Below are 10,791 nucleotides of genomic sequence, written 5' to 3'. Positions count from 1 at the left end.
TTTTTCCATTCTCTCTACGATATTCCGTACCGTTTACCTGATACTATCATCAAGACAAGCCAGACAATGAATAAGTTTTCCTAATCCTGTCACAAGATCAATGAATTCAGAGTAAAATGTAAGTTGTCTCTACCATAGCCTTCTATTTACGTTATATTCTACATAGTGTCAAAATCGAAATTTGCATTATTAAACTTTAATTTGATCGAATAATTCGCCATGTATGTGGCATTTGAAATAGAAAAGAAACTATGAGATTGTTATTTTATCGTTCAGTTCGAATGTTATACCTGGCGGTGTTATAATATCGGCGGGAACGGAACGTTTCGACTAGCTGAAATTTGGCGCGAAAACGTGTATGATGGCGTCACCATTATATTTTGCACACGATGCTAATTCAAGCAGATTAATGGCCCCTAGTGAAAGGTGACTCTCACTCCTCGAATTTTGTAAGTACATTTTCAATAATTGTCAGTCATCTTTTTCCCTGTAAACGTTTGTTAAGATCGATGTTTTAATATATCCGTCGAACTTTTATTAATTACGATTATTTTATCGCGATTATTTAACGAGAGGAAGATGCTTCTTTGAATAAAGGATATATGTAATTTGCTGCATGGAAGAAATCATTTTATGACGAGGTCATTGATACTGATGTATATTATGATGTATCATGATAGCATTCGTAAGAACGAAAGTCGTTTGCCTTGGACACTAAAGTATGTGAAAATGTGAAAATTAAAAGACAGGACTTTTTAGTATTAAGTAATTACACAATGATGTAATTTATAGTTTGAACGATACACATGTTAGGAAAGCGGTTACGACTTGTAGAAGTTACTCGAGTTGATTTATGTAACAAATCGAATCTACTGTGTTCGATTAAATGGTAAGGCTATTCACGCTTCACATTGGTTTCCAAGTACTTTAAATATACCGTGGCTGCATCGTACAGGTATTTAATATGTTCCTAGAACAGAAATATACATTGTATACCATTGCAATCTTAACATCATCTAGAGATAGTAATCTTTAGTAATTTTTTAATAAATTTACCGAAGATTTGATAAAATTGGGGTTCAATGTTTCAATCGCGCGAATTGCCAAACAAACGTCGCATTCCTTTTCTATAGTCATTCTCTCCAAAAGGAAACTTAAGGCTAGGTAAAGCCCACAGCCAGTTACGCCGTCGCTAATTTCAAATAGATTCGACATAATAAACGATAATCGACATATGTGTATAAAGATATTTATGAAGTTTCGACATAGCCTTACTGGCAAAGAACAGCGATAGGTCCGTCTCCTTTTAACATTTTTTGCATTGCTTGCCACAATGTCACTAACGCTATGGTTTCAGGTGGGTCTTGGTTTCTGCCAGGTTGCCATTCCGTGGAGCACAAGATTGTTATCTCTTGTTCGATAGCAGGTTTCTGAATGAAATAATGTACAAGTTGATACGTTTCGCTTCAGACGAGTGCTATACCGTTCTACTTAATCAAGATATCCTACCTAGTATCTCTTTATTTATAATGACCATGGGCTGTTATGAAATAATGTGCAATTATTATAAATCGAACGAGAAGAAAGCGAAAATGGCGTGAAGAAATTATCTGTTGATTTTCAGTTCTCTCAGATGTCCCGAGATGGTAGATAGAAGAGTTTAAAAACAATAGCGTAACTCACCTCCGAATTATCGACGAGTGTTAACTTCTGCAATATATAGTGCTCAAATTCATCGAGTTCCTTCGTTCGAATATTTATATATGGTACTGGTTTAAATTCACCGTTTCTAACAATGGGACAGCACGTCTATAAAAGAGTTAATTTCAATATAACTTCTGACTAATCGCCTGTGCCTTTTTAGCGGTCCGATGGTATACCGTATCTTCCAAATCTGGCGATTGTAACATGACGATTAGCTCCACCTTATACTCGGCCACCATTCTCCAGAAATCGCTAAATGTCCCAGGCAATGGTAGTTGCGTAGCTATATACTGATTTTGTAATCTTACACCGTCCACATAAACAGCGGATATGTAATCGCTGTTCTCATCTGTCGGTGGATATCTTTTTAAATACACTCTGTTGACTTTCGCTGTGAAAGGATTGTCGCGTTATTGCTCAGGCGTTGAGAAAGTATGGAAATGTATAAGAAGCGATGAAATTATTCCAAACCTGGAAGTAACTCTGGAAATCTCCTTTTGGCAAGATTGCGTTCCGATAGCAACGTTTCATTGACCGGTGATCGAAGTACTTTGTCGTGCCAAGCCATTTTCTCTAAACTGTTTTTACAATATCTTTTTATACACAACGTTTATTCACCTTTTTAAATCAGGGTTTGACTAAGTTTTTTATATCTTTAATGAAATCGTTAGCTATCGTTTTAAGTAGAATGAAACATGAATTGTTCAGTAATGTTATTAAAGATGCTCGAAATCAAGATGAAAAAGATTTTCATTATACAATGTTCGCTTTAAATTATCTATAATGGTTATCGATAACCATATAAAATTCTATCACCAATACTAAAATACCGTTTACCAGCAATGAAAAAGGTCTGAATCATTTATAATGGTTATTTCAGATCAACATCACTTAAACCAACTTAAATGTGAATTTTTGTACTATAACTATTTTACTTTGGATTGTAGCAGACATAGACCCTGAAAAATACCTGTCTCGTTGAGTCACCAGTTGTTCTTTAACTTTTTTAATTTTGAGTGGTAGAGATTCGTCGCATGGTAAAGATGTTGAAGAACAAAGTAGACATTCGACGAGTACTAAATGGGCAAATAAATACTGTTGCTTGTTGTTTACCATATTGGGCCGTTGAGACCTGAGAGCTTTCATTTCGGCGAACACGTCTACAGCCTGAAAATATTTTTCAAAAATATTGCTCAGCTTCCGACAGATTCGAGAATATTCTTGAAAGATATTTTACCCCTTCTGCGATCGCACGACGAAGGCAAATGTCGCATAAAATTACAATTCCAGTTCTTCCGACCCCTGCGCTGCAGTGGACCACCACTGGTCCATTTCCTGGTGGTGTTATCAAGAGTTTCTTTAGATATGTTATCATAGAATGTGTGGACAACGGTATGTCATGATCTGGCCATGTTGTGTAGTGCAAGTGCTGGATCTAATTGTTAAACATCGTTCGAAAATATTTCAATGAAATATAGATTTCTAAGATATTGATCTTTTCGTTGAATATCGTTTGTTACCTTACGGGCTTCGTCTTTATACGTCACGTATAAGGTACGAAATGTAAAATGTGCAAACACATCCTGCCTGGCGTTCAAAACAGTTATATCGCCGTACGTTTTCCTTTTTCCAGTGTCAGGCCAATACTGTTCGCATTTTGTCTGTGGGAATTTATGATATGGAGCATGTTGAAATGGATTTGATTTGTAATCGAAGGAAAAGGGAGGGAACAAGTTATTAAGATATAAATGTACAAAGTTTTAGTGATCAATAAATTCTATCATTAGGATTCACTCTTAATTTTACTAAAAAAAAAAAAATATTAAATTTCGAACTGTCCTAATTCGATCTTTAGCCACTGAAAGAAACGAAAGCCAAAAAATCAACAAAAGTGGACTCGTCGTATTTTCCATGTGTAGTCTTCGTGTGTCACAGACTGCCTTTCAGTTTTGACACATCTTACCTTTCCTTCTTCGGATAAGTTCGTAACCATGCAAATTATGTAACTTTCTTTTTGCCAGATCATTCTCCAGAAATCGATGACCGTGTTCGGCTTTGGACCTTGCGTAGCTATGTAAAACTTCTCTTTGCAGCCCTTTCACAATAATTCAACGTTTATCGTTACAATTTTTTATGAAGGTAAAAATCATGTGTTTTTATCTTATCAAAACTTGCTACCTTGATGTAAGTGGCGTTAATATAATCCGAATAAGGATCGTCTGGAAGTTTTTCCAGTATCACCCGATTTGCATCGTCTGCAGAATACCAGCATTAATTAGCATTTTAGCTCAGTTAAACAGTGAAATATTTAGCTTGGTTAAACATGTTGAAACAGTTTACGTACATGCTATGAGATTTCCGTATCGATTCTTCGATTTGTTCTGCGGTAACATCCCGTACTCAGACGGACTCGTTTGGCCTCTTGGAAGCATCTTTCTCGCGATTTAAATATATCTTTACGATATTTGCTACATCTCTTATACAGTGATTTTTATTAATATTCAGGCACCATGATGTTCGACGTAAAATTAATGCAAATCCGATGTAACTTACTCGCTGCTCAAATATTTTTGGGACTTTAAATCTCGTCTTTATTTACTTTATGAATTATCATTTAAAAAACTACATGTGTTAAATAAATATTATAAAATGTATGTTTCTACCAACTAGAAGAGATGTCGTGATTAATTTAATAAGACTGTTGTAAGCAATAGAGCAATAATACCTTGAAAATCGTGCTGTCTGAATATCGACGAGAATCACCGTAAATCATCTAAAATATCGAAAGACTTACATCGAATTGTCTATCGAGCAATCCAGAATCTATCGCTCGTCTTACGTAATCCTCCAAGTCCTCCACCTTTATCAGAGACATTTGTTCTTCTTTCTGATCAGTGTCGATGATATGCACCGTGTCGCCGTCACTGCAAGGTGTGCTTCCACGCGATATACAGTGTTTAGCATTCGAAGCGAGCGTATTAGTTGAAAATTGCTTAGAGCCCAACGACATTGACTCTATATCGAGATTTCCGGTTTTTTGTACGAAGGATATTTTCTCTTGTACGATAAGCTTCTTCAAAGATCTCCTTCGTCTTCTAAGAGGAACGCGACAAATTGCAAATAACGAATCTGTCCGTAAATATCGGGAGAAAAGTTGATCATACCTTCGACAAACTCGAAAGATTTCTAAAATCCCAATGGCAAGAAATATCGCAATGATAGCAATAAGCCACGCCTCGTCGTATCGCTTCGGTACTTCACGGATATAAATCGACGTTGTTTTTGCGACTAGAATCTGATCGTTCGTCCATCCTTCTTCAGGTAATACAATAACCACTATTACGTAGGACTGGAGTGGCTTTAGTGGACAATTTGTGACATTATCGTAAAGCTTGTTATCCCCTATCGTGAATTCTTTATTGGCAAACTCGTCGGTCTGTTGCGGCAGTGAAAGTTTGTTGGACGAAAAATACCTTTTAGTATGATTGTACGTGTGATTGGTTTTATGGAGACGAAAGAAGCATTACGATAAAACAGTGGAATACTTACAGAAAACCTGGCGGCATACCACGCGATCTCGTTAGGTTTGATATCCGCTTTCTGACGTATATATGGACTCAATTCTACGTAACTTTGACAAGCCTGTGAACCTTTTACAATAACGTTTGTTATACTGTAGCGTGTGTCGTTCAGAACGGCAGGAATGTGCAACAAGATCGTCGAGTCTGCGTTAGACACTTCCATCGTTAACTCTCTCTCGAATCGCATGGCTAAAGACGTATTCACGTCTATCACTTTTCTCTCACCATACGTCTCTGTATTCGTAACAGCTCGAATGGAAATTTTGTAAGTAGACGAGGGCAATAGATGCAGTTTCTTGTTGTACTGTAATTGATATTCTACGATATGATATTCATAAAGCGTGCTCTTTTGCGATCGTTCAATTAGCATTCTCAGATCGGACGATGTCATTTCCGCGCTTATCACGAATTTCTGGATACGCCCATTTGCTTTCCAAGGGTGGAACCAGGTTAGGTTCACCGCTCCTTTGTCGAGAGCTTCGACGATAATTTCCGGCGCTTCTGGCTTAATCTCGTTCCACATAATCGATACGGACGATAACGGGCTAGGAGTTGACACATTTACATTCACAGCCGAAACCTAAAACACATTAGTTGTTATCGCGTCGAGATTAATCATAGAGCAACAGGTGGCATCTCTGCATACCGTAATGAAATCAGCTGGTTGATGGGACTGATCGATGATTGCGCAGATGTATTTATCCCACAGTTTACAATACTCCGTTGGCAGTATCTCCAATTTGACCTCGCAATTCTTATGACAAATGCTTACTATGTAATGTCGTATTTCTCCATTAGTCGGTGGTTCTGGCTCTAGCCATCTCAAGTGCACGTTCTTCGATTTCCAGTCGATTTCATAGATTTCTAATTGCTTTACGGACGGCGGAGCTATTGGAAATTAATCTTGGTTATTAATATTATTTGAAAATACTGTTAGGACGAAATGTTCGCGCGAATTCGCGGCGTAAAATTTAAGTTAAACTTTGTGGAAACGCGATAAACTAACCTTTCGGTGGAGTGATAAATATAAGCTTCTCATAATGCAATCCGTTGTATTTTACAGTGTAATTTCTGATAGCGTAAATTCGCGCTTCGTACATTTCGCCACCATATAACGTATGTTCCAAGTTGAGGGAGTATTTCACAGTTTGCTCCGTGGTTCCGAAACTCGATACCGCTTTGCTAATACCAATGACCAGAATCTTTGCGATGATAGGGCCGGAAATGGTAGTGCAATCTATCGGGGCATCCCATGTCAATGTATAATTTTGAAATCTTAAATTGCTGTACACTGCACTCGGAGTGTCTGAAAGTGAAAGGCTGTCGTTATCTTTGCAACAGAAAAATTTGAAATTCGTCAAAAATAGCGTGTTTCTTTTACCTGACTGATTCGTAGAGAATTCGACTTGCGTTTCTAGGCCACGATAAAAAGTGTAGGCTGTTATTTTTCCAATATAACGCGCGTAAGAAGTCAGATTAGAGAACGTAATATTGGTGGACGTAGTAGAGGCAGAAACAGTGTCTTTTTTTAGCGATGGAATTTTCAAATTTTCACAGCCGAAGTATGTTTGGACCTCGAAACATATTATCACGTTGCTAATTGGTCTTTAATTAGCTAGAATCGCGTCTTTTAGTTACCTGTAACACAACTTCGTATTTCCTTATGATCCCATTTGCGTATAGAGGAGGGTCCCATTTCAGTGCCACTTCCTTGTTTGATAACAATGTCTTTTTAACATTCCTTACTTGTGACGGTACTATTGATGTAAATAGAGATATCATAGAAGCAATAGCGTGAAAGGAATGAAATCAAAGAAATTACTCTAATTACCTCCGTCAGAGGTATGAATCACTCGTGCAAAAAGAAGCTCCAACTTATACCAGATTGTAATTTCGTAACTAGTATCAGGTGTCAGTTTTGTAAATTCGTAGGGCAATTTGGGTAGCTTTCCTTTATCAATTTGTTTCAGTCCATTTTTTATTGTCAATAGGTAGTCGTAATGCTGTGTACTATTTGGGCAAGGATACAGCGTTTCCTAAGAATCAGTAACACAAGACATTTTCAATCAATGGAGTATGTTTGTCAGGTAGTTGATCCACGTGTACGCTGGATGACATGATATTTTCATTCAACCTGATAGCTTAGGAAAAAAAAATGTTTCCAATAAAAATTCGTTGAATCGAACTGAGAATTGACCGATGTAAAAAAATCTTGTGAAAACGTAATTTCGTTCGAAACATTTCTTTGTTCCAGAAGCAGCTGAAATATTATGCAATTAATATTATACGTTACTTCTCGATGGTTCTTTAATATGAAACTAGTATTCCTTATTTCTATGTCGAATGTGGGAGCCCCTGAAACATTTCATGATTTATTATCTATTGTTGAATCGATAATTGCTGAGGAGGGGGGTGTATTAAATTCAACGATAGCTCACAAATGCAACGTGTTGTGAAATTCTTCCATCCACCGGTTATAGGCGTGGAATCATCGTTAACGTACAGTGAACAAGAAATTCTGTAAGAAACGCCGGGTTCTAAGTCATCGGTGTAGCCAACCATCGTTGATGTATCGTTAACTATCTTGGTATAGTTTCCAATCGGATAAGTTTGTCCCTCTTTCTAATAGAAACAAAATACTACTTTCCTATCTTAAATTGAAACGAAAACGTAGTATATTCGAAAGCATTCTAATTACCCATATAGCAAATCGATATCTAGAAATGATCGACTTGTACATCTCTGGCACTGGCAGAGTCGCGCGTACGGTTGTTTCATTGACAAATTCGATGTTAGGTGGTGGAGGATAATCCACGGCTTGAACAAATTCATTGGTATTTATATCGTTGCCGCATTGCGAATATCAATCGCTTACCTGTTTTACAAAAGGGTGGCACGTGATATCGTATGGAATTATCGCAACCAGATTTACAGTGTCCCGTTATAAAACTACAATTGCCTGTAGAACACAAACCACAGGTTTCCTCGCAATTATATCCATATTGACCGATAGGACATTCTGCAAATAAAATCCGTTAAGGAAAATTGTCGTCTCTCGTTACTTATCCTCATTACAATGCGCAGTCTTTACTAGCTTCGCAATTCTTCCCCATAAATCCTGGTGGACATTTACAACTCGTTGCGTTGCAAATTTTAATTCCTTTGCAGTCCACACTGACGTTTAAATGATGTTGGCAACTTATAGAACAATAGGGCCCCACCCTGCCCTCGGGGCAATGCAAATTCTCTACGAGATCTTTCTTGTCCAGCAAGGAGTTCGGTGTGTACGGTATCAGTTTTTGACACAGTTTGTTGGAAACGATTGATTCGAAATTATCGATTACACTATATCGTATAGCGTCTATGAACAAGATGCGATGGTAATTTAAATTTAATATGCATATCATTGACATTTTGTCGAAGTTACTGGTCACAGACGTACCTACTGGAGGACACATGCGAACATTTCTCACAGCCCACGATGGTCTCTGACTTTTCTGCCTAAGTTTTGGTATTAGTTTAAGTTTTACAAGTCTACCAATATCGGAAGAAACAGTCTTGTTAATTCGAATATATTGCCACATGGGAAATTTATAGCTATCAGCTTTTGTAGTAAATCCATCGGTTGTTTCTAAACTTTCCTTGTTACTTTCGTTAGATGATTTGACTAATGCTATTTCCATTTGACATTCCTCACACAGGCCAACTATCATTTCTATACAAAGATTCGCTGTGTCCAGATGTAAAGTAGGACTCGTTAAAATTGCTTTTGAATCGGTTGTATGAAGAAAATTGTCTAAAATAAAATTACACGGTCGTAGATATTTTTTATTCATCGATTAATTCTGATTAATCAAGGTGAGCCGACTAACATAAGTGAAATCGAAAATGCAAATTTTTATCACTTATTAAAAATAAGTGATAGGAAATATCTGACTCTCGCCTTTTAGTATCATGATGGTAATCCATAACTAATTTTGGTAGATAGGTGTTCCCATCTGTCGTAGTATAAAAGTTTATAGCAATTTTTGTATCATTTGTAGTCCACTGAAGAATATATGTATTCCACTTATCCTGGAAACATATTGGACCCTATGCCGCAATAAATATAATTACGCTATAATTATTTATAAAAAGGAATCGTGATACTAAATAAATACGCATAATGAATTACTTGCGTTATGTGGTATGTTTGCTCATTACAGCTGAACGGACCCATTATACATCGCGTTAGTATAACATTAACTTTGAATCCAAGGTCTAGGAAAGATATCCTATAACATAAATCTTTCTCGTAATTTGCAGAGCGACATAGTAGTATCGTAAAGTCCGTATTACAAACACGGAGAGAAAATACAAGAGCTCCCGAACTTTGAAATTCAGTAATCGAATGGACATTGTCTGGTGTATAAGAATAACCGTACTCTCTGAAATCTAAAAGTTTAGTCAGTAATTTAAGCACGTTAAGTAGTATTAACTAATTTACGTTGAAACTATCGGATCGAACCTTCCCATTGACGATCAAACACTGGACCCATGGGTGTTTCTTTGGAATCTGTTAGATGCCAACCTTCAGTTTTCCACGTTAACATGCAACTATCAAACGAAGTTAGATCACAATCTATTTCCCTTCCTTTGTACGTATTGTGAAATTGGAACTCTGTACGTATATGCCAAATATTATAAAGTAACTGCGACTTTTATTCAAAACACTGTCGTTGAAAACTTACTAGATGTACTGTCAAATATATCACTATCTATTTTCCAGGATAAAGCGCTACCATCGTCCTCTGATACGCACATTACTTTCCTATTCCCTTTTTCATTCTGGTATATGAAAATTGGCTCCTGTATCGACCATGCACAAATGGTAACTGCCTGTACCATGAGGTACGATAAAGCTAACACATTCATCGTAGATCGTTATGTGTTATTCAAACTGGTGAAATAATTTTCCGTTTCTTTCTTCTTTAGTGAAACGAAATTTTAAAATCACGCCTCATAGTATAGGAAATAAACGTTCGACACTGTCACTTTCGCGTTGTTAGCGCATCTGTTACAACGAACCACTGTTGTGTTTGAACTGTTCGAAATGGAAGATTTTGAGAGGGACGAAGTAACTCATCTTCCTGTTGGTGATATTGCGATAATAACTGGACTCGTACGATAACTTCTGACTATAGCGGATGTAATGAGATAAATGTACCTACATATCGCTGCTTGGTTACTAATAATTTTAGTTTACTAATACTATGACAGGACTCGCAAATTTTTCTTTACTTTTACTGAATACGGCGGTTTATATTATGTTGCTGGTTTTATCACGTAAAACGGCATATTTATAATTCCATCAGTTTCGCGTCAGAGTGCAATTATAGTAAATAATAAGGCCTGTATTTGGTATTTTCAGAAATATAAACTTTAAGAAGCCTCTCCTTTTGGCATTTTTTAAATTGGCCTATTATCAATGCTAAGCAGCGATATTATTATAATTGCAAGGAGAGAT

General features: G+C 36.8%; 1 protein-coding gene across 1 annotated transcript; it reads right to left on the bottom strand.

Moving 5' to 3' along the window:
- Window positions 1–642: 642 nt before the first annotated feature.
- LOC117216418 (receptor-type tyrosine-protein phosphatase mu-like) lies at window positions 643–10,344 on the bottom strand. Its single transcript, XM_033463119.1, has 29 exons — window positions 10,016–10,344; window positions 9,793–9,945; window positions 9,460–9,719; window positions 9,158–9,377; window positions 8,728–9,081; window positions 8,377–8,646; window positions 8,161–8,304; window positions 7,984–8,102; window positions 7,724–7,907; window positions 7,579–7,640; window positions 7,117–7,321; window positions 6,924–7,042; window positions 6,667–6,859; window positions 6,292–6,591; window positions 5,932–6,173; window positions 5,254–5,865; window positions 4,499–5,140; window positions 4,049–4,136; window positions 3,883–3,959; window positions 3,668–3,799; window positions 3,225–3,365; window positions 2,942–3,139; window positions 2,675–2,871; window positions 2,176–2,282; window positions 1,881–2,095; window positions 1,684–1,809; window positions 1,276–1,430; window positions 1,057–1,192; window positions 643–970 (listed from the first exon to the last, which is right to left on the bottom strand). The coding sequence occupies exons 1-29, from the start codon at window positions 10,197–10,199 to the stop codon at window positions 896–898; spliced, it is 5,910 nt and encodes a 1,969-aa protein (XP_033319010.1). The 5' UTR covers window positions 10,200–10,344; the 3' UTR covers window positions 643–895.
- Between the last annotated feature and the right edge of the window lie 447 nt (window positions 10,345–10,791).

The sequence above is a fragment of the Bombus bifarius genome, unplaced genomic scaffold, assembly GCF_011952205.1.
Source record: "Bombus bifarius isolate JDL3187 unplaced genomic scaffold, Bbif_JDL3187 scf7180000010271, whole genome shotgun sequence".
Classification (NCBI taxonomy): domain Eukaryota; kingdom Metazoa; phylum Arthropoda; class Insecta; order Hymenoptera; family Apidae; genus Bombus; species Bombus bifarius.
The sequence above is the reverse complement of the archived record's forward strand: the minus strand, read 5'-3'. Positions and strand labels throughout refer to the sequence as shown.

Excerpts from the sequence above, each read along its gene's own strand:
- LOC117216418 (XM_033463119.1), bottom strand. The coding sequence starts at position 10,199 with ATGAATGTGTTAGCTTTATCGTACCTCATGGTACAGGCAGTTACCATT. Across the intron at positions 9,082-9,157 it reads GCATTTTCGATTTCACTTAT|ACAATTTTCTTCATACAACC; the intron begins GTTAGTCGGCTC and ends ATTTTATTTTAG. Across the intron at positions 5,141-5,253 it reads GGTATGCCGCCAGGTTTTCT|ACCGACGAGTTTGCCAATAA; the intron begins GTAAGTATTCCA and ends CTGCCGCAACAG.